The sequence below is a fragment of the Vigna angularis genome, chromosome 11 (genome assembly GCF_016808095.1).
Source record: "Vigna angularis cultivar LongXiaoDou No.4 chromosome 11, ASM1680809v1, whole genome shotgun sequence".
NCBI classification, from domain to species: Eukaryota; Viridiplantae; Streptophyta; class Magnoliopsida; order Fabales; family Fabaceae; genus Vigna; species Vigna angularis.
The window spans coordinates 1,920,025-1,944,152 of NC_068980.1; the positions used below are offsets into that span (position 1 = coordinate 1,920,025).

The following is a 24,128-nucleotide window of genomic DNA, read 5'->3' on the forward strand; positions in this document are numbered from 1 at the left end:
TATGGGGTGGTTGGGAAATTTATTTAGGAAGATATTTATGATACCTCGCATATTGATGTTTAAACTTTGAAGTGCATTAATTTCGTGGACCCGAAACAATTCAGGATCAATGAGTAGAAGTTACCAGTTTCAGTGAAATTGTGTGCAGTCACCAAAATTAAGATTCAAGAGATGCCTTGTGCAATGGTGACTGTGAGATGATGACATACTAGATAACAGTCAATAAAGGGTGATTAGATACTTCATTAATACTCAATTAAGGATATTAGAACAATGTGTTATACATGACATCATTTTAATACTCAACTAAATATCGATCTCTTAAAAGTGAGATTTTATATTCAAGTTTCATGTATGAAAAAATTATAGTTGAATCTGACCAAGTTTTCACCCACATAGAGCAGAGAAATTTGGAAGGTTAATCAAATTTTTATCCTTGGAAATTAAAATTTCGAAACGGATATTTTAGGATTACAATTAAAATATTTTAAATTCTTTTTTTCTTCTATCCAAAAATGAGTTGGACTTCAAATGTACGTTAGAATCCTATGTGGGTATATTTTTTTTATGATTAACTTTTATTTGTTAATGAGGATTTTCTCCATGATTATATTTTATATTCCCATTTTAAAAATTAAACCAAGTAACAGAAGTCTAAAAAAAATCCATTTTTCTCATCAATGAAAGTAGTTGAAAAAAAATTAACTATTGAAAAAACCTTATGAATACTCACAACTTACCCATAATATGTAGACCTTCACTTTTGGTTTTAAAACAAGTTTATTCTCAGAAATTCAAATCAGAAACACTATGGATTACTGGAAATTCAACTATACGTTAAATAGAAATAAAAAAATAAAATATTATATAAAGAAAAAGACCTATCAATCTATTCTCTTAAAGTTTTAAATTAAAAGTGTTGGAGACTCAAGTCTCGTGTTATCTTTTTATGGTTAAACATCTTTCTCCACTCAACATGAACATCTTTCGCTCAACAACTACTAAACAGAGAGCACAACGCTAGGTGCCTAGAGTATCTCCTCAGCACCCAAAACACAAAGATCTTACTGACTTCATAGCTCTCAGTGTCCAAACTGGCTGCTTAATGCCCGGAGGCTAGTGGCTTTATGTATTTGTGACACTTAGTGTCACGAAGAAAAAAAATTAAAAATATTATAAATTGTCACTTAATATGTATGAATCCGACATTAAAATTAATCTAACATGAAAAACCTTAATTGGATTTTTTTACAAATACGTTAACTTTACCAAATAAAAATTATAAACCTACTTAAATAATTCAAACGAATATAAGGACTAGGTTAATAATTAAGCCTAAAAATAATAAATAATGTTGTCTTAATAAAAATAAAACTATCTATTTATATTATCTTTATTATTATTAATTTGTTCATATTAAATAATCTTCCTCATAAGAATATTAAACTACTCTCTCAATTCATCCACCGAAAACACATACCTCATAGTAGTATCATAGTAACGATAACACATTTATCACCACTTATCCAACCATAACTTTGAGTAACATGGAACAAAAAAGTTACATGTTAGGACTAAGATTCACTAATCTAGTTCATGGATACAACCAATCAATAATATAAATTATTGATGATTAAAAATTCATCATAGTGGATAAATTTTACTAATAAATTTCATTATCTGTCTATAGTTACAAACTATCACAAATATATTAATAAATATTTGTTGATAAATATTTATCCGTAATTATTATAGAATTCGGATAGTTGGTAAAATCCATTGATAAAAAGTGCGATTTGGTCTTCATTTTATATTCCTCTTTCTTTTTTATCTTTTTCTTCTTTTTGTTGTTGCACCTCCACAATTATTGTTATCACTTTCATGTCAACCATTGTCACTTCTGATTTATCTTTTCTCTTCTCTTTTTCCACCTCCTCCAACTCTAAAGTCATAGTAATCACATCTTTGCATCATTGTTATGCTTTCACATTGTCACCAAGCCATGGTGGTTGTCAATGCACCTCCACTATTAGCATCTATTAATCTATTCTAACATCCTTCTCCTTCTCTTATTCTTTCGATCCATCTTTTTTTTAATATATAAAAAAATTCATCATATTAAACAAAAAAAAAAAATTGTAAAAATATTTATGAAAATATTTATTCATATTATCATTTACAATATTTATGGAAATAATTTGTATAAACTAATAACATTTTTCACATGGACTTATGATAAGATATACAATAACCAACATTACTCATAAAAATTGATATAACATTTTTCACATAATTAGGTTTCTTTTTACAAGTCGTGTTAAGATGTTTCTTGCACCCCAATTTCTTCTTTATGTACTTCAAAACATATATTTTCAAATCTAGAAATATTTTCTAAGATATTTAATTTAGAAAGTATTAATAAAGACATCTTGAAATAAATATTTAGAAAAATATTTTTATATCTAAAAAATTTCTTTATAAGCACCTAATCCAAAATATAAAATAAAAATATTAAATTAAATATTCCAAAAAAATTTCTAAATTTAAAAATATCTTCCTATACGCTAATTTCCAAATATTTTGTCTGGATTTTCCCAATTGAATATTTCAGAACACCCAATCACAATCAGGAAGGTCATCTCACTCGCGATGGATCGCCAGATTCCCCTATTCCGATGTCGATAACATGCTCATTGACGACTTTTCCCAACCAGCTTGCACCGCAAAAACACTGACATGGCTATTGATACCATCTCTCGAAAAAACACTGCATCAAACCACTGGATGATAAAAAAATGATTTCCCAGACCACGCCCACCATCCTCCTCACGCAAACCACCGCATCAAACCAGAAGCACCACCTTCCCCACCTCCATATAAAATGAATAGGTCCAAATCTTGTTTAAATGAGGGAGATGCAGGGTTCTCCATGTGCAAAACGCAATGCCTATTTGGTGAAGGAAGAACCAAGAGAGGGAAATGCATAAGATTCAGCGGCCCAGGAAGAAAAAGGAATGAGAAATTAGGGGTTTTAATAAAATATCTGTAAAGGGTAAAATGGGGAGATAAAAAATGATGGGGTGCAGAAAGTAAAAAAATGGTGAAGCAGGAAGAAACAGCCCTGTGTTAATAGGTCATCGTGCTTTACAAGATTAAATTAATAATAAATCTTAACTAATAATTTCAGAATTAAAATATAAATTTTAATATTTAATCATCATCCAAAATTATGAAAAGTTATTCTGTTCATAAAACCATCTCCACTTACACATAAAGAAAGGATAAGTATATGATAGTCCCATTAATTGACATGAGTGGTGGAACTGAAGCTAATTGACGGAGTCAACAACATCTGATTGTGTGTTTCTGTTGTTTTTAGTTTGTTCCTGCCTAACGAGAATCTTTCTGACCTAGTCATTGATTAACAACATTATAACAAAATCCTTACATTTTTTTCCAATAATAATTACAAGTTATAAGATGAGGTCGAAAGGAAAAAAGAAAGGTTAGTTTAGTCAAGTCATCATCTGTAGTGCATCATATCTTCTACTATAAAGGACAAAGTGTTGTCATGTTAAATACTATTCATCATAAGCATATTAAACCACTCTCCATCATTTATCCACGCAAAAACATGAACCTATTTTAATTTATATAATATATTTTAAAAAATATTCTAAATTTTATATTTTAAAAGTATATAATTATATAATTATAAAATTATGAATTATAATTTTATAATTCATAAATTTTTAATTTTAAATTTAAATAAACAAGTAGACAATTGAATCTGCCGTATCTAATACGTCAGTTCTATTCCTTCCTTCTGTCGTATTTTCTCTATTCCAAACACACGCTAAGAATAATATATAAGAACCAGAATTTGAATCCAAACAATGAAAAATGACACAGTGATTTAGTGCATCATAAGGTTAGGTTTTGACGTCAGTCGTGGAACTAAAGCAAACGTACAACCGTAACCACAGAGTCAACCGTCATTGTCGTTTTTTTGTTTGTTTTTGTTTTCTGACCTAGTCACTCCATAATAGTCAACCTGAGCTTCTTTGTATAAGGAACAAACTCTTATAGTATATTATCATGCTAAATATATAGGTTTGATGGATGGTAAGGTGAGCGTAGTAGTCTTGGAAAACCAGAAATTCAGATCAGATCACAGCGCTGCACTGCATAGGTACCATATATCTGCTCTTTCTTTTTCCTTCTTCTTCAAACATATGCAGCTTTCTTGTTGGCCAAATCTTCATTTCTAATATATATATATATATATATATATATATATATATATATATATATATATATATATATATATATATATATATATATATATATATATATATATATATACAAAGCTTTAATTATAGTTCTAGACTTTCCACACTCATTTTTTCCAACACTTTCTTCCTGGTGATTTACTATTTAAGATAATTCATATGAGATTGTTTATTAGGAATATTATGCATATTTGATTTAGATGATATGAGATTATTTGTGATGAAAGTTGAAAATTGAGTGGGAAGAACCTAAAGGGTTATTAAGAATATGGTCAGTTACATATCCACTCTCATTAATACATAATAAAAATAAGATTTTAAAAATAAATCAAATAACAAAAAAAAAAGTGGTATTTCTTTAATAACTATGAACTGGTGTATAATTTCAACTGTCATTAAAATATTATATATATATATATATATATATATATATATATATATATTTTGTTATAACTTATGTAACCTTTTAAAGTATAATAAATTTTAGTTAAAAAAATTTTTATTCATAAAAAAAGACATATTTTAAACACATGAGTATTTTAATATTTTTTATTTAAAATAAAAAAAATTAAAAAGTCAAAAATTATTCAAATATTTTTAATCTTAAAAATTTAAAATCTAAGAAGATATTTTTGTTAACTAAAATTTGATATACATTTAACAAGTTACATAAGTTAGTAAAATCCACACACATATATATATATATATATATATATATAAAATATGATTTTGAAAACATTAAAACATAATAAAATTTAGGTTTAATTGCTTCCTTTGTCCCCAGTTTGGTTGAATTGTGTCAAATTCATCCTCATTTTTAAAAAAGTTTCATTGTCGTCCTCACGTGGTGTAAAAGTGTCAATTGAATCCAAACATAGAAAAAATTTGTGTCAAAGTAGTCATCTCCGTTAAATACACACTAACGGTGTTAAGTGGCTGATTATTTGGCACCCCTTCGTGGCACTGACCCCTCTGCTCATTCTTCCTCATTCTTCCAGTTCAGAAACTTTCAAATCTTCCTCATTCCCAAACGAGACCAATATCCTCTTAAAGACTTCGAGCACAGTTCTTCAAACAGGGTCTCAGCTTGCGAAAGCATCCCATTCTCACAAAACCTAGCAATGATATTATTGTAGCCGGCAACGTCCATGGCAAATGGCTTAGAATTAGGTTTAGTACCAACCTTCTTAAAAGTTGCAAGGGCCTCCTCAAAGTTTCCGAGCTTAAAGCACTCATTGACCATAAGATTGAAGGTATCAGAGTTAACAGCTTGGAAATTGGGAGGGGTGTGATTGTCGAGCATATGATCAAACAAGGCCCAAGCCTCAGTTTTCCTGGCATGCTTGAGCAAACACTCCAACAAAACGTTGCAAGTGGCAGGGGTCATCCTAAACTGGCGCTCCAACAAGGACCTGTAGGACTCCATGGCTTCCTTATCCCTACCCTTTTTGAAGAACCATTCCATGAAAGTGGAATTCACAACCCCGTCATACACCAGGCAGCGCTCCTTAAGCTCGTCGAAGAGCTCATTGACCTTCTCCAAATTCTCCAGTTTGATAAAGCCTGAAATGAGGTTGTTGTAGACGAGGGAATCCGCGCCGTGGCCCTTAGTGAGCATCTCGCGCAAGAGGTCGACGACTTCGGAAATTCGACCGGCTTGGATCAAACCTTTGGTGAGATGGCGAGGAGCGTTAGGGTCGCGCGGAGGACCCTGCTGCGGCGGAGGACGAATAGCATTCAGGGGAGGCTCGATGCGCAGACGCCGCTTCCGTCGGCGGCGCTCGGCCGCAGCTTCTTCGGCGGAGGAAAAGGCGTAGGAACGGGTTTGGGTGAGAGAGAAGATGGGCCGGGAGGCGGCGATGGAGGACAGGCGACGTAGGAGCAGGCGGTGAAGCGACATCTTGATATGGTAATGGAATGCGAACTGAATCTCTGCGCAGTGTTTCTTTCACTCCTCCCACACCAACAACGCTATGATAAACCCTAACTAACCCCTTTTACATTTGGAAGAATGAGGAAGATTTGAAAGTTTCTGAACTGGAAGAATGAGGAAGAATGAGCAGAGGGGTCAGTGCCACGAAGGGGTGCCAAATAATCAGCCATTTAACACCGTTAGTGTGTATTTAACGGAGATGACTACTTTGACACAAATTTTTTCTATGTTTGGATTCAATTGACACTTTTACACCACGTGAGGACGACAATGAAACTTTTTTAAAAATGAGGATGAATTTGACACAATTCAACCAAACTGGGGACAAAGGAAGCAATTAAACCTAAAATTTAAGGATAAAAGTTTATTTTTAGTTTTTTTTGTTATTTTCTTTTTTCTTTTTATAATTTCTATTGTATTTTAATATATAAAAACTGAATTAACCAAAAGAAGAAAGAGAATAATAAATTATTAACATTTAATGTAAGTGATTTGACTCAAATGTGCTAAAAAAATGACTCATGAAAAATGTGTTTCTAAATATTAATTATGATAACATTAAATTTTAGGTGTTTATTTAAATAATAATAAAACAACAAAATTAAAATTAAATTTTTTTAAAGCTATGTTAAGAATAGTTAAGTACTATGGCATCTTAATTAAACTCAAATATAAAATTCATCACCATAAAAAAATATTATTGAGAAAGAAAAACTTAATAAAAATATGAAAGATCAAATCAAACGCTTACACATAAAAATACACACAGCAAACTTTCTTAATTCTATCTATTATGAAGAAAAATAAATAATTTTAAATTATATAATATATTTATAATGAATTTTATTTTCTAATATAAAAAATTGAACTTATGACATCACTTATATAAAAAATTATCTGTTGGGGCTGCAACTTTTGGTCTGCATATATGAGAATATCTATGCTTAATCATTTAAGTTTTTATGTTAATATTCAGCCTTTTTATGCTGTTTTCTTTAAATAAATTACACTTTGGTCAAAACAATATATTTAATATGTTTTATTTCAATTTACTTTGGATTGATCACAGAGTTCAGCAGTACTATTGTTTTATGACCATATTGCAGATTTAAACATACAAAGAGAAATTAAAGCTTTGCAATTACCTTAGAGTAGTTGACTACGTGATCGAAGTCAACATATACAATGTGGATGAGTTTCTATGTTGCTGTTTTAGCTGTTCTACTTATTCAAGCTCATGCTCAACCAGGTTCGTTAAAGCATTTCTTTTGTCAAACAATTTCATTATATCTTTATTTATTTCAAAGTTTTATGCTGAGCTAAAATAATAGAAAATAAGAGATATAAAAGAGAAAAAAAAATTGATACATCATAACCATATGGAAGTCTTTTTTTTTTTTTTCTCTCTTTTCTATCAATTCAATCAACCAAATTTTGTTTCGTTTTCATTTTTTTTATCATCTAATGCTTTCTTTATGTTAAAACTAAAGCCTAAAAAATTATTAAATGGAACAGCTAGATTTTAGAAAGATAAAGGGGTGATTGATGTGAGTAAATTAACTTAAGAATAAAACAAAAAATTAATTAATGGGTCTTTTAATCGGTGAGAGGTTTCTAGTTTGATTCTTAAAAAACTGATTTAGTTTCTAAATATATAAAAAGACTCCTATACAAAACTATTTTATCATTAAAATATTATTTTAAAGACTAATTTGGTACCAATTCTAAAATTATTTTACCAACAAAATAGGATATTTAAAACTAATTTGTTTTTTTTGTCATAAGTTGTTTTAAAGACTAAATTTTTAATATCACACATTCCAACCAAAACTTCTCAATTACCAAAAGATTATAGATGAGGAGGGTAGGATAGAATTAAGGCAGGAATATGAAAGAGAAACAGACCACAAAGACAATACTGATAAACTCACAGACACTAAAAAACTTCACACTCTTATAACACAAAGAGAGTCACTCACACTGCACTCTTTGTTTCGAGGCACTCACTCTTCTTGTTTTCCTTACACACACCCGTGACCCCTTGCTCTCTATTTTCTCCTTCTCGGTTGTGGAAAACAAGCACTTTCTTCTTCTTTTGCAATATTGAAACCGTCTGGACCAATTTAAGGTTTACTCCTCAATTTCATGTTCTAGGATTCATCAGCATAAATTGCGGATCTCAAGATGGTTATACTGACCAGTCATTACAAATAAATTACGTTTCGGATGCTGATTTCATAAATACTGGTGTGAATGGGAAAATATCATCTGAAGAGAACAGCAGACACAATACTCAACGACAACTATGGACGCTGAGAAGCTTCCCCGAAGGAAAAAGGAACTGCTACAAAATAAACGTCACAAGAGCCTCTAAGTATCTCATCCGCACTACTTTTCTCTACGGAAATTATGATGGCCAAAATAATACACCACAGTTTGATCTTCTTATAGGACCTAACCACTGGGGTACAGTCACTATACAAAATGAATCAATTACCCAAACCAATGAGATCATTCATGTACCTTCAATGGATTATGTGCAAATCTGTCTGGTTGACACAGACAGTGGCATACCATTTATAACAGCCATAGAATTCAGGACTTTGAAAAATGATACATACGTCACACCATTCGGATCATTGGAACTTTACAATTACCTGCGCTGCGATTTGGGTTCAAACACAAGCTACAGGTGAAATCATACTTATGGATTAAATGTGTTGCCTTATAAGATTGATTGTTTTATTCTGATTTTCTCACAGGCACCCGTTTGATGTTTATGATCGTGTCTGGTATGGTCCCTATTACCCCTGTAACTTCGGCAAAAATTGGAAACCACTAAGTGCCTCCATTTCTGATGATTCTTTAAATCAGACGGATTACAAGCAGGGAGCTACTATCATGAGCACCGCAGTTGAACCAGAAAATGATAGTTCTCCGTTGGTAATAAGCTGGGAGCCACAAAAAGAAACTGACAAATTCTATGTGTACATGTACTTCACGGAAATTCATCTGTTAACCACGAATGAGACAAGAATATTCAACATCATGCTGAACGATGAATCATTAGTTCAAAATTTTTCTCCGCGGTACCATATTGCCCATACCATAAATCCGACGGCAGCCATCAGTGGGAAAGAAATTAAATTTTCCCTCGAAAGAACTGGAAATTCAACCCTCCCTCCCATCATCAGTGCCATTGAAATTTACAGAGTAATAGACTCACAGAACCCAGAAACATTCCAAGGAGATGGTATTTTTCATTTTTTAAATCCATTTATTTGGTTTACATTTTCCTACATGAACTTAACTACCTTTTGCACGTTTTTTTGCTTAAAAAAGTTGATGCAATTACGAGCATTAAGTCTGCCTATGGAATGGAAAGGGATTGGGAAGGTGATCCATGCTCTCCTGCAGCCTACTTGTGGGATGGTCTCAACTGTACTTATCTCGGCAATGAGTTCCCAAGAATCACAGCTTTGTAAGTCATGCTTGCCAAATTATTATTATTATAGGTTTATAAAACTGAGATGAAATCTTATATAACTATTCACTGAGCAAAGCAGGAATTTATCTTCGAGTGGATTGTCAGGAAAGATTGACTCTTCTATCTCAAACCTCACCATGTTGGAGAAGCTGTTAGTTTTCTTTTTCTTTTTGTTTGTTTTATTTCACCCGACAGAAAAATCTCTTGTTTTAAATCTTTTAACTGTTTCCGTTATGTACTTATTATTTGTGAATAATCGACATATCTTTTCCTACTTGAGAGGAGATTTAAACATAGTTAAAAAGGTTAAATTGTTTGTTTTCCAGGGATTTATCTAACAATAACTTAAATGGTGATGTTCCTGATTTTCTGTCTCAATTACAACACTTGAAGATCTTGTAAGTTACTTCATTTACTCAAACATTATATAAGTGATGTGATCCTCTTTATCTGATAATAGAAAACTATATTTTTTTAGAAACTTGGAGAAGAATGACCTCTCCGGTTCAATTCCCTCTGCACTTGTTGAAAAATCACGCAAAGGTTCTCTTTCACTAAGGTATAAATCTGATTAAAAAGTCTCAAATTCATAATATGGTTATTTCTGCTGATGATTATTAATTACTTATATTCAAGGCAGTGTTTGAGATTCATATATACATGACCCACCCAATTTCTAAGCACAACCAAAATAAGTTGAAGAATGTATTTAAATTATGGTTACTTGTAAGGTTTACTGACACTTAAAACATAATTTTTGTGTGATTTCCATGCTAGTGTGGGTGAAAATCCATATCTATGTGAATCTGGTCAATGCAACGAGAAGGAAAAGAAAAATACTGTCATACTCATAGTGGCATCAATATGTGGGGTTCTAATTCTTCTAATAGCCGTTGCTATATTGTGGATCATTAAAAGGAAAAAATCAAAAGGTAATTCTGAAATAATTACTAAAAGTTTGTATTTTCCATTAACAATTTACCAAAATTTTTAACCTATTATCTTTCAAAATGAAGTCGAAAAATTTACAGATTCGGTGGCACTAAATCATCAGAGTGATTTTTCAGAGAAATCCACAGAAAAGGATAATTCGTTCCAACAAGGCAAAAGTCAAATGTATTCATACTATGATGTCCTTTATATCACTAACAATTTCAAAAGAATTATTGGTAAAGGAGGATTTGGAACAGTTTACCTGGGTTTTATCGATGACACTCCAGTTGCAGTGAAAATGCTTTCCTCATCAGCAGTTCACGGTTATCAACAATTTCAAGCAGAGGTATAAGTTAATAATCAATTTGCTAGGTTTCGGACTTTGGTAGCGAACCTATACGGTTTAACATGGCTGTGACTTTTATTTCCAGGTTAAACTTCTACTCAGAGTTCATCACAAAAATCTGACATCCCTTATTGGGTACTGTAACGAAGGAACCAATAAGGGCCTTATATATGAATACATGGCTAATGGGAACTTACATGAACATCTCTCAGGTTGGTTCCGAATAAAATTATTTTGTTTTTAATATAGGAGAACTGTTTGTGTCGTATGAATAAGTTCTACCTAACAAAAACAAACATGTGTAGAATAGAAAGTTACAGAAGTTGTTCTTGTAGGTAAATATAGCGAATCACCATTATTGAGCTGGAAGGACAGACTTCGTGTAGCACTGGATGCAGCCTTAGGTTAGAAAGTAAAATTCAAATTGTGAATTTATGTTAACTCCCTTTACCCTTTTAACACGTTTGCCGTGATTATAAATCTAATATCAGGATTGGAATATCTGCAAACTGGTTGCAAGCCTCCTATAATCCACAGAGATGTGAAATCTACAAATATCTTGTTGGACGAACACTTCCAAGCAAAGTTATCTGATTTCGGTTTATCCAAAGTTGTCCCAGATGATGGGGGGTCTTATGTGTCAACTGTTGTTGCTGGCACTTTCGGTTACCTGGACCCTCAGTAAGTACTTTAGTTATTGCCCTTTCCATCATTTTCTTGGAGAATATAAGGAGATTTTCTACCTTAATATTTGAGTTATCATCACAAAATCCACAAAGAATAAATAATTTGGGTTTCATGACTTCTCTTGCAGCTACCACTCTTCCAATAGGTTAACACAGAAAAGTGATGTTTATAGCTTTGGAGTTGTTCTTTTGGAAATAATCACAAATCAACCAGTAATGGCAGGGAATGAAGAAACGGGTCACATAAGTGAACGAGTTAACTTGATGATATCAAAAGGGGATATCAGGGCCATAGTTGACTCAAGCTTAGAAGGAAATTTTGACATAAACTCGGCATGGAAAGCCGTAGAAATAGCAATGGCTTGTGTTTCTCCAAATCCAAACGAAAGGCCAATGATGAGTGCGGTAGTGATTGAACTACAGGAGGCTTTAGCGACCGAATTAGCTAGAACAAACCATGACAGTGGTGCTTCTATTGCATCGATCAGCGTGAAAGTAGACACCGGATATATGCCCTTAGCCAGGTAAATGCTTATTCAACATAAGAATAACAGAATAACTTTGTAACAAGTGAAAGTGATGTTGTACAAGAAGTATGTGATTGGGTGATTTAGTTTGATTAGTTTGCTGAATCTTTGTTGTTTGTGAGTGGTGATAAAAATAATGTAGAATGCATATTAGTATACAAATAAACAATGAGAATTGAATAAATGGAATTGAAAAGAAGTGTTATTATCATTTTTTGTTGGAATAAATTTTTAGAACAATCTATCTTCTTTTGCCCTCTTATATGCAAAGTGAACCACAACAACGAAGAAATGAAGCCAAATAATGTAAAATGATGAAGTAAGAAAAATGAATCAATACGTCGAAGTAAGGAATAATATAGCGGTTCAAATGAACAAAGAATAATGGAGAGTTTGAACAGTACACGGAGGAAGATGATATCGGAAAAAAAGTTTACTATACATAATCCAGAAAGGAACAGTTCTGGATTGAAAGGGAAGTTAATTTATGGTAGCTGTTGCAAAGTATGTGATGAGTAAGCACAATTGACTCAATGGACAGTTTTTAAAGTAGTTTTTACAATTTATGTAATTTTGTTTTATTTTATTTTGGCGTGTAATTGTTATAAAAAAAATATAAATAGGTTATTTAAATGTAAATTAAAAGTAATAAATTGTAGTTACGATTCAAATATTCTAAGTGCTTGATAGGAAATGACAAATGAAATAATGAATATTACAATTTGATCACCATTTTCATATATTCTTCGACTAGTTTTTGTTTTATCCTTTATAATTTATTTTCTTGCAATCTACGTACATTTTTGCAATTTAAATTTCCAATTGATCAATTCAATTCATCTTCATCTTTATCTACATATTCTATACTTTCCTAGTTTTTGTTTTTTCACTCACAATTTCATCTTTATATAAAAAAAATTACAAAAATATGACTTGCATATTAATTTGATTCTAGTTACAGAATCTATAGCCAACATACTTTGAATTAGATTGAAAATGAAAAATTTTCTAGTCTAATCGACAAAAAATCACGTTGAATTAATTTGGTTCATCATAGATATATTGAATTAGTATGGAACCAAAATCTATGAACATTTATAGAATACAAAACAAATTGAGAATGATGCAAGAAATTAAAATGTAATTATGAAACTAAATCAATGGCCAATTGTGTAAGATAGAAAAATAACTTTGACAAAAGAAATAATAAAAAAGGTGGTGATGAAGAAGCCCAGTCCTTCTTTTATGGGTTTCTATTTCCAACGATCACTTTTAGATAATATATATATATATATATATATATATATATATATATATATATATATATATATATATATATGTTGGGAATCTAAGTGTGAGTCTAAATCCCACATTGAATAAAAATGAGAAAGTAAAGTATTATATAAAGATGAAAGACTCATTAACGTTTTGGATAAAAAGTGATGTCCATCCTTTATATAGTTAGACTCAAGTGGTGCTTGTGTAATCCACAGGAAGTCTCTCCTTGATAGACTCAACTATATATATATATATATATATATATATAGTTGGTACATTTTAGCAATGTGTACCGGATTTTAGTAGACAAAAATACCTTTATATATTATGAATTTTAAGTTTTAAGGTTAAGGGCTCAAAACTAAAAAAGAAAAAAAAGCCGCAAACTCTTGCTCACCTCTATCATTCCTCTTAATCTCTCTAAAAAAACGGATTTTAGTTGAGTCATTGACATATTCACCTTCAGGCAAAGGTTAAGATCTCTTCAATTTCACCATGTTCACTAACCTCTCTAATTTCATCATCTGCATATGTTGAATCATCGTCTCTAAAAAAACCCTCCAAGCCAACTACCAATTTCTTCGGATGTCATTATGCTTGTGAAAATTAGATAAAATTGTATACGATAAAAATTATAAAATGAAAACTCATTATAAAATCATTTTTTGTAAGAAATTGTTTAACAACGAGTATTTCTGATTTTTTCCAAGCCAATTACCAATTCCTTTGATGTCATTATGCTTGTGAAAATTAGATAAAATTATATAAGACAAAAATTATAAAATGAAAACTCATTATAATATCATTTTTTGTACGAAATTGTTTAACAAGGAGTATTTTTGATTTTTTTCCTGGTCAATTACCAATTCCTTTATGCTTATGAAAATTGGATAAAATTAGATAAGACAAGAATTATAAAATGAAAACTCATTATAAAATCATTTTTTGTAAGATTGTTTAACCGCCAGTGTTTCTGATTTTTTTCAGTTGGGGTTATCATAGGATGACAAAGAAAATGTTGGAGTGAGATGGATGAAAGAGAAAGGGTTAAGAGGAATGAGGAGCTGAGCAAGGGTTTTGGGGTTTCTTTTTTTTTTTTAGTTTTTAACCTTAAAACTTAGAATCTTTTTTTATATAAGGGTATTTTTGTCTACTAAAACCGGTACACATTACTAAAATGTACCAAATGAAAAACACGCGTACGCGCGTTAGCAAACCATATATATATATATATATATATATATATATATATATATATATATATATATATATATATATATAAATTGTGTAATCTAATTTTATTATGAACCTTTTTTTTCTCTCTTTACTCAAACATTGTGTTCTTAATTGTATCACATTTGTGGAGCATGAGTGTTTTCTACCAACTTTTTTATAAGGATTATTTATAAGAAAAAAAAGTGAAATAATTTTTTGAAAATAATTAAAATCAGGATATATTTTATTCAAGTTGGTAAAGTGAATATGAGCTATAAAACTCTTTTGGAAGCATTTATTAATAGGATATATTTTATGTTTAGTTTCATATTATACTCTAATAGAATTCTCCTACACAACTCCAAAGAAAATTAATAGACTTAAGCTAAAAAGATGTAAAGACTTATTAAGGTAGAGGATGTAAAATTTTTTGTTTTGTTCTTTCTTAACTTTGAAGGTTCTATTTATAATTTATTATTTTCTTGAACTTGTAATTTCATTATCTGAATTAAGGGTTTAAATATCCTAATTTTTATTTTATTTTATTAATTATTATCTTAACATATTTAGTTATAGTCACTTGAATTACGATTTATCAGTTTATTTGTGGATTATCATGTAATATATATTGATTATTGTTTTATTATGAAATAATCTTTATAGATTTATATAAAACAGTTCTGATTTATTTAGCTTATACTCATAATTTGCTATTTTCTAGTTGGGTTTGCTAACAACGAAACATCTTAAACCAACCATGTCGTTATGTTTTGTTTTAATAAGAAACTGTCACCATAAATCATAACCTTTATCTATTACTGTATAATAAATTAATATAAATAGTAATTTAGAATGGCTATAAAAAATCAGAAACGATGAGTGAGAAGCACAGCGTGTAATTAATTGTGAACATATGTATAGAAAGCAATAACTTTAATTCATCAAATTTCTAACAGTTTGTTGTGCTTCCCCAAGACATGGTCTTAGGTTGAGTGGTTTTTCCTCCATTTCACCTATTTCATCTTGCAATTTCATTTTACATATTTGTCATTTATTTATTAAAATCAAATGAAAATTAATGATGAATTAATGATTTCTTAACAACCAATAATCCTTCTAACTATCACCATTCCTAAATTTTAACCCTAAGTCTCCTGTGATGGTATAGATTCTACTCTGTATGTACCTCTTCTCTTCTCATTTTTTCACTTTTATTATATTTTACTGTTAAATTGTTTTTTTGAGTTGAGAATTATAAGATTATATAGTGATGGTTGTGATCGGTGTTAAAAGAGGAAGATTTGGTCTTTGATTTTTATTTTTCAATGTTCAGTTCTTATTTTTTTTAAAACTAAAATATTTTCTGACAAAATTCCAGTAGAAAATATAAAAAAAAGAGAGGTGTAGGGTGAGCTCAGTAAGATGTAAAAAGAACCACTCTTTTATGTTTTCATGAGTGAGAACACATGAAAGAAAAAACAGTTTAAATTATTATATTTTTAATAGAAACATATAACCGAGAAGAAAAAATCAACAATCAAGTAAATAAAATAATTTTAATTATATATAACACATATAAATTTATAATATAATTATGACAAAAAAATATTTTATACTCATATAATATTAAACACGATGATAAAACATGTAAATCCCTGTCTTTTGATATAAAATAAAGTTTAATTATTAATTTAATTTTTATATTAGTTTGAATTATTTAATTAATTAAATTTTCGTATTTGGAAAAATAATTCTATTAAATTATCTCCATAGATCGATGTTCACGTTATATCTATACAATCACATGTTTAATTTTAACTTTTTTTTATCTTTATTAACTTTTTCTGGTTTTTTGTTATGGCAGTAACATGTCAGGTTATAATGTTACTAGGAATGACAGTAACATGTCAGGTGATAATGTTAGTAGGGATGAGAGAGTGAGTCAATTCGGTTTGTTTAAGTTCGGTTTAACTCTGATTCATCAAGAACAGGTTAGGTTGGACTGGCCGCCCCTTAAAAATGGATCAACTTTTACAATTTTTTGAGTCGAGCTGTCGACTTATGATGGGCCGACTTGTTTATTTTTGAGTTTTTTTACACGTAAACAAGTGGATGAGGGGTTTCCGAATTGATTCAGAGCTAAAAGGGTTTAATTGAACGGTTGTCCGAACTTTTTAGATTTTGGTCGAATTGTATTAAATTTTGATTAAGTTGTGTTAGATTTTAACATAATTGTATTATTATTATATGAAATATACTTATTAGAGTTAACAGTCATTTACGAATAATTAGAAGATATATTAAGAAGTATTATAGGATTTGATTATCTAAAAATATATTGTGTTAATGATTGGTTAATCAATGTGTTTGACTACTACAAATCCTGTAAATATATGATTGATGTGCAGGTAAAATAACATTGATCTATCCTAATTAAATAAATACCTCTTTAAAAAAGATTTTTGACTTGAGTGTATGTTATGCAGGTCAACAATTGATCGGAGTATAATGCGTTCTTAGAGATGATTAAACAATTGAAAAAGAGAAGAGTAAGAAAAGATGAATGACCCTTGAACACTTTCAACCGAAACAATATTAAACTTCAACCGAATCATATCAAACTTTTTGTTTTGTCTTTTATTTTAATGTTGCAAAAAAATAAAATATAATTAAAGGTTAAAACATCTTAAATTAACGAAGAAAGCAACAATCAAAAGATAAAAAAAAGTAAGCAACCCAATATATCAACTATCAAATAATAAAGTGTTAAACATCTAAAAGATCTACAAAAGAAAATTAAAATATGAATTGAAACAAAAAACATACTTTTGTCTTTAGAAAATCTATTATATGAAATTATATTATTTTAATCAACAGAGTTAATTATTCTAAATTTTAACATAATGTAGTGAAATCGAAATCGTTAATTATATTAGTGTCTTTAGGATACTGGTTAACATTCTCGTTAAAAAAATAAAATAATTCGTAACTAAATTAGCTAAATTTGTATTATATAAAATACTATTCATCAAGATTTATAAAAGCAAAACTTATTATTATGAATTTTGTAACTGGTTTTTTTAAATATGACTTATTTGATTTATATAATTTGAAAAGAAAATTTAATTTAAATAAACTAGTTGACAATTGAATCTGCCGTGTCTGTGCGAGTTTCTACTGCGTTCTAGATATCTATCGCTCTCTCCCGACCTTCACTTCTCCGCGTTCTTGAGAAATCTTGGAAAAGTGTGAAAACAAATATGCTGTTGTTTCCAATTTGGTATTTTTCTTATTTTTTTTCTTCATTCCAAACACATGCTAAGAATAATATATAAGAATCAGAATTTGAATCCGTACAATGGAAAAGAACGCAGTGGTTTTAGTCATAAGGTTAAGTCATGAACAGGCATGAACCGTGGAACCGAAGCTAACACTGCAACCACAGAGTCAACAGTCATTGTCGTCTTCTTTTGTTTTTTTTGTTCTGACCTAGTCACTCCGTAATACTCAACCTCATCTTCTTTGTATAAGGGACAAACTCTACTAGTATATTATCATGCTAAATATATAGCTTTGATGGATTGTAAGTTGAATGTAGTATTCTTGGAACACCTGAAATTCAGATCAGATCACATCACTGCACTGCATAGGTACCATATATTTTGCTTTTTCTTTTTCCTTCTTCTTCATACATATACATATGCAGCTTTCTTGTTGGCCAAATCTTCATTCTAATATAAAAAATTGAACTTATGAGAACACTCATATAAAAAATTATACATGTATAAAAAATTATACATGGTCTGCAATATCCATGCTTAATCATTTAAGTTTTTGTGTTAATATTCAGTCTTTTTATGCTGTTTTCTTTAAATAAATTACACTTTGGTCACAAAATTATATTTAATCTGTTTTATTTCAATTTACCTTTGGTCATAAAATAATAAATTACACTATTATTTTATTACGCATATTGCAGATTTAAACACGGAAAGAGAATTCAAAGCTAAAAGCTCTTGCAATTACCTTTGAGTAGTTGATTACATGATCTAAGTCAACATATACAATGTGGATGAGTTTCTACTTTGCTGTTTTAGCTGTTCTACTTATTCAAGCTCGTGCTCAACCAGGTTCGTTCAAGCATTTCTTTTGTTAAAGAATTTCATTGTATTTTTATTTACATCAAAGTCTTATGCTGTGCTAAAATAATAGAAAATAAGAGATATAAAAGAAAAAAAATTGATACACCCATAGGAAGTCATGTTTTTTTCTTTTTTCTTTTCAATCAACCAAATTTTGTTTAGTTTTTGTCCTTTTTTTTTCTTTCATCTCATGCTTTGTTTATGTTGAAACTAAAGTCTACAAAATTATTAAATGGAATAGCTAGATTTTAGAAAGATAAATGGGTGATTGATGAGAATAAATTAACTTAAGAATAAAACAAAAACATTAATTAATTGATCTTTTAATAAGAGGTTTCTAGTTTAATTCTTAAAAACCTGACTTAGTTTCTAAATATATAAAAAGACTCCTATATAAAACTATTTTATCATTAAAATATGATTTTAAAGACTAATTTGGTACTAATTCAAAAACCATTTTATCAACAAACTATGATATTTAAAAACTAGTTTATATTTTTTTGTTTGTCATAAGTTGTTTTAAAGACTAAATTTTTAATATATCACATATTCTTGAACCAAAACTTCTCATTTACCAGAAGATTATAGATAAAGGTAGATAGAGTGTAGGCAGCAATATTTAAGAGAAACATAGAACAATTACATCGAATTCTTAAACAAGCGTAATGGTAGTAATTTGTTGAATATTCTATCTTTATTAATATTTAATTGTCTAGAAATTTGAAGCAACTTTAACAGTAATAAACGCAATTTCCGTTGTATATATACATAAATATTGGCTACTGTTAGGAGTGGATTTTAAACCTAACAAAACTGATTTGTAAGATGAGGTTCGTATCCGCTCATAAAATATGAATTGGCTTTATGTACGATGTGAGACTTCCAACAAAAACACACCAGAAACTTACACTCTTAAAATACAAAAACAGCTACTAACATAGCACTCTTCTCTACACTCACTTAGAGGCAAACTCAGCCACTCCACTCTCTCCTTATACAAAAACAGCTACTAACATAGCACTCTTCTCTACACTCACTTAGAGGCAAACTCAGCCACTCCACTCTCTCCTTGTTCTCTTTCTTTCTGTGCACACAATTTCTTGTTTTCCTTACACTCAAACTGTGTGAGACCTACTTAAAGTTTATTCCACAATTTCATGTTTTAGGATTCATCAGCATAGATTGCGGAGCTGAAGCAGGTGTGAACTATACTGATTCAGTATATGGCATAAATTACGTTTCGGATGCAGATTTCATAAATACCGGTGTGAGTCAGACAATAGCATATGAAGAGATGAGCAAAGAAAGTAGTCGACAACTGTGGAGGCTGAGAAGCTTCCCGGAAGGAAAAAGGAACTGTTACAAAATAAGCGTCACAAGAGCCTCTAAGTATCTCATCCGCACTACTTTTCTGTACGGAAATTATGATGGCCGAAATATGTTACCACAGTTTGATCTTCTTCTCGGACCTAACCACTGGGCTACAGTCACTATAAACGATGAATCAGGGCAATACCACAAGGAGATCATACATGTACCTTCAATGGATTATGTGCAAATCTGTCTGGTTGACACAGGCAATGGCACACCATTTATAACAGCCATAGAATTCAGGACTTTGAATAATGATACATACGTCACTCAATTCGGATCATTGCAACTTTACAATTACCTGCGCTGCGATTTGGGTTCAAACACAACCCACAGGTGAAATCATACTTATGGATTAAATCTCTTGCCTTATAAGATTATTGATTGATTATTGGATTTATTCTGATTTTCTCACAGGTACCCGGTTGATGTTTATGATCGTTACTGGTATAGTCGTTCTTCCTGGAACGCCTGTAACTTCCGCGAAAATTGGAAACCACTAAGTGCCTCCATTTCCGATTATTCTTTAAATGAGAATGATTACAAGCCGGGAGCAACTATCATGAGCACCGCAGTTGAACCACAAAATGATAGTGCTCCTTTGGTAATAAGATGGGAGCCACAACAAGAAACTGATCAATTCTATGTGTACATGCACTTCACGGAAATTCAAGTGTTAACCACCAATCAGACAAGACAATTCAACATCATGAACGGTGAATCATGGTTTCAAGAGTGTTCTCCAAAGTATCATGGAATGAATACTATATATTCGATATCAGGCACCAGTGGAAAAGAAATTAAATTTTCCCTCGAGAGGACTAAAAATTCAACCCTCCCTCCCATCATCAGTGCCATTGAAATTTACAGTGTAATAAACTTACAGAAACCAGAAACATTCCAAGGAGATGGTATTTTTCATTTTTTATATCCATTTATTTTGTTTACACTATTCTACACGAACTTAACTACTTTCTACCCTTCTTTTCTGCACTGAAAAAAAGTTGATACGCTTACAAGCATCAGGTCAGTTTATGGAGTGAAAAGGGATTGGGAAGGTGATCCATGCTCCCCTGCAGCCTACTTGTGGGATGGTCTCAACTGTACTTCTCTCGGCAATGAGTTTCCAAGAATCACAGCTTTGTAAGACATGCTTGCCAATTTATTATTATACCTTCATAAAACTAATTAAGATCAAATCGTAAATAACTATTCATTGAGCAAAACAGGAATTTATCGTCAAGTGGATTGTCAGGAAATATTGACCCTTCCATCTCAAACCTCACCATGTAGGAGAAACTGTGAGTTTTCTTTTTCTTTTGTTTCTTTTATTTCTTTTATTTCACTGTTTTAAATCTCTTGTTTTAAATCTTTTTATTGTTTCCGTTATGTATTTATTATTTGTGAAGAATCGACATATCTTTTCCTACTTGACTCGAGATTTAGATATAGTTAAAAAGACTAAATTATTTGTTTTCCAGGGATTTATCTAACAATAGCTTAAATGGTGAAGTTCCTGATTTTCTGTCTCAATTACAACACTTGAAGATCTTGTAAGTTAATTCATTTACTCAAACACTATATACGTGGTGTGATCCTCTTTATCTGATAATAGAAAACCATATCTTTTTAGAAACTTGGAGAAGAATGACCTCTCCGGTTCAATTCCTTCTGCACTTGTCGAAAAATCACGCGAAGGTTCTCTCTCACTAAGGTACGAATCTGATTAAAAGGTCTTAAATTCATAGTATGATTATTTATATGCTAAGGATTATTAATTACTTATATTCAAGGCAGTGTTTGAGATTTATATATACATGACCCACCTAATTTCTAAGCACAACCAAAATAAGTTGAAGAATGTATTTAAATTATGAATTAATTACTTGTAAGGTTTACTGAGACTTGAAACATAATTTTTGTGTGATTTTCATGCTAGTGTGGGTGAAAATCCATATCTATGTGAATCTGGGCAATGCAACGAGAAGGAAAAGAAAAACACTGTCACACCCATAGTAGCTTCAGTATGTGGGTTTCTAATTCTTCTAATAGCCGTTGCTATATTGTGGATCCTTAAAAGAAAAAAATCAGAAGGTAATGCTGAAGTAACTACGAAAAGTTTGTATTTTCTATTAACAATTTACCAATAGATTACCTTTTTAACCTATTATCTTTCAAAATGAAGTTGAAAAATTTACAGATTCGGTGACATTAAATCATCAGAGTGAGATTTCACAGCAATCCACAGAAAAGGATAATTCGTTCCAGAAACGCACAAGTCAAAAGTATTCATACTATGATGTCCTTCAAATCACTAACAATTTCAATAGAATTATTGGTAAAGGAGGATTTGGAACAGTTTACCTAGGCTTTATCGATGAAACTCCAGTTGCAGTGAAAATGCTTTCCCCATCAGCAGTTCATGGTTATCAACAATTTCAAGCAGAGGTATAAGTTATTAATCAATTTACTTTAGGTTTCTGACTTTGGTACCGAACCTATACGGTTAACGTGGTTGTGACTTTTATTTCCAGGTTAAACTTCTACTCAGAGTTCATCACAAAAATTTGACATCCCTTATTGGTTACTGTGACGAAGGAACCAATAAGGGCCTCATATATGAGTACATGGCTAATGGGAACTTACGAGAACATCTCTCCGGTTGGTTACGAAAAAAATTATTTTGTTCTTAAAAGTTTGTGATCAATTTGAAAGTTAGATTTGATTTCTGAAACTCTGGAGATGGAATTTTTAATATTGGAGAACTGTATGAGTAGTATGAATAAGTTCTACCCAACAAAAACAAACATGTATAGAATAGAAAGTTACAGAAGTTGTTCTTGTAGGTAAACACACCGAATCACCATTATTGAGCTGGAAGGACAGACTTCGTGTTGCAGTGGATGCAGCCTTAGGTTAGAAACTAAAATTGAAATTGTGAACTTATGTTAACTCCCTTTACCCTTTTAACACGTTTGCCGTGATTATAATTAAATCTATTATCAGGATTGGAATATCTGCAAAATGGTTGCAAGCCTCCTATAATCCACAGAGATGTGAAATCTACAAACATCTTGTTGGACGAACACTTCCAAGCAAAGTTATCTGATTTCGGTCTATCCAAAATTGTCCCAGATGATGGGAGGTCTTATGTGTCAACTGTTGTTGCTGGCACTTTCGGTTACCTGGACCCTCAGTAAGTACTTTAGTTATTGTCCTTTCCATCATTTTCTAGGAGAATAGAAGGAGATTTTCTACCTTAATATTTGAGTTCATGGCAAAATCCGCAAAGAGTAAATCATTTGGGTTTCATGACTTCTTTTGCAGCTACCATTATTCCAATAGATTAACTCAGAAAAGTGACGTTTACAGCTTTGGAGTTGTTCTCTTGGAAATAATCACAAATCAGCCAGTAATGGCAGGGAATGAAGTAAAGGGTCACATAAGTGAACGAGTTAGCTCCATGATATCAAGAGGAGATATCAGGGCCATAGTTGACTCAAGCTTAGAAGGAAATTTTGACATAAACTCAGCATGGAAAGCCGTAGAAATAGCAATGGCTTGTGTTTCTCCAAATCCCAACGAAAGGCCAATGATGAGTGTGGTAGTGATTGAACTACAGGAAACTTTAGCCACCGAATTAGCTAGAACAAACCATTACAGTGGTGCTGATCCCAGGTATTCTGTTGCACCGGTCAGCTTGGAAGTAGACACCGAATATATGCCCTTCGCTAGGTAAATGCTTGCTCAACATAAGAATAACAGAGTAACTTTGCAACAAGTGAAAGTGATGTTGTACAAGAAGTATGTCATTGGGTGATTTAGTTTGATTAGTTTTCTGAATCTGTGTTGTTTGGGAGTGGTGAGAGTAGTAATGTAGAATGCATATTAGTATACAAATAAACAACGAGAGTTGAA

General features: G+C 31.0%; 2 protein-coding genes and 1 pseudogene across 3 annotated transcripts; 2 read left to right on the top strand and 1 right to left on the bottom strand.

Annotated features, from left to right (window-relative positions):
- The first annotated feature begins 4,100 nt into the window (after positions 1–4,100).
- On the top strand, positions 4,101–12,420 carry LOC108333107 (putative leucine-rich repeat receptor-like protein kinase At2g19210). Of its 2 annotated transcripts, none has more exons than XM_052871132.1 (14): positions 4,101–4,192; positions 7,332–7,474; positions 8,380–8,917; positions 8,988–9,478; positions 9,568–9,706; positions 9,792–9,863; positions 10,039–10,110; positions 10,191–10,271; positions 10,490–10,644; positions 10,729–10,991; positions 11,077–11,203; positions 11,327–11,395; positions 11,483–11,672; positions 11,806–12,420. In XM_052871132.1, the coding sequence occupies exons 2-14, from the start codon at positions 7,411–7,413 to the stop codon at positions 12,203–12,205; spliced, it is 2,661 nt and encodes an 886-aa protein (XP_052727092.1). In that variant the 5' UTR covers positions 4,101–4,192; positions 7,332–7,410; the 3' UTR covers positions 12,206–12,420. The 2 variants fall into 2 exon arrangements, with proteins under 2 accessions (XP_052727092.1, XP_052727093.1); XM_052871133.1 differs by having other exon boundaries at positions 10,780–10,991.
- Positions 5,301–6,294, bottom strand: LOC108332965 (pentatricopeptide repeat-containing protein At1g10270). Its single transcript, XM_017568264.2, has one exon. It carries the CDS (start codon positions 6,190–6,192, stop codon positions 5,302–5,304), a length of 891 nt encoding a protein of 296 aa, XP_017423753.2. The 5' UTR covers positions 6,193–6,294; the 3' UTR covers position 5,301.
- A 6,262-nt stretch (positions 12,421–18,682) lies between the features above and the next one.
- LOC108332515 (LRR receptor-like serine/threonine-protein kinase IOS1) lies at positions 18,683–24,128 on the top strand (annotated as a pseudogene).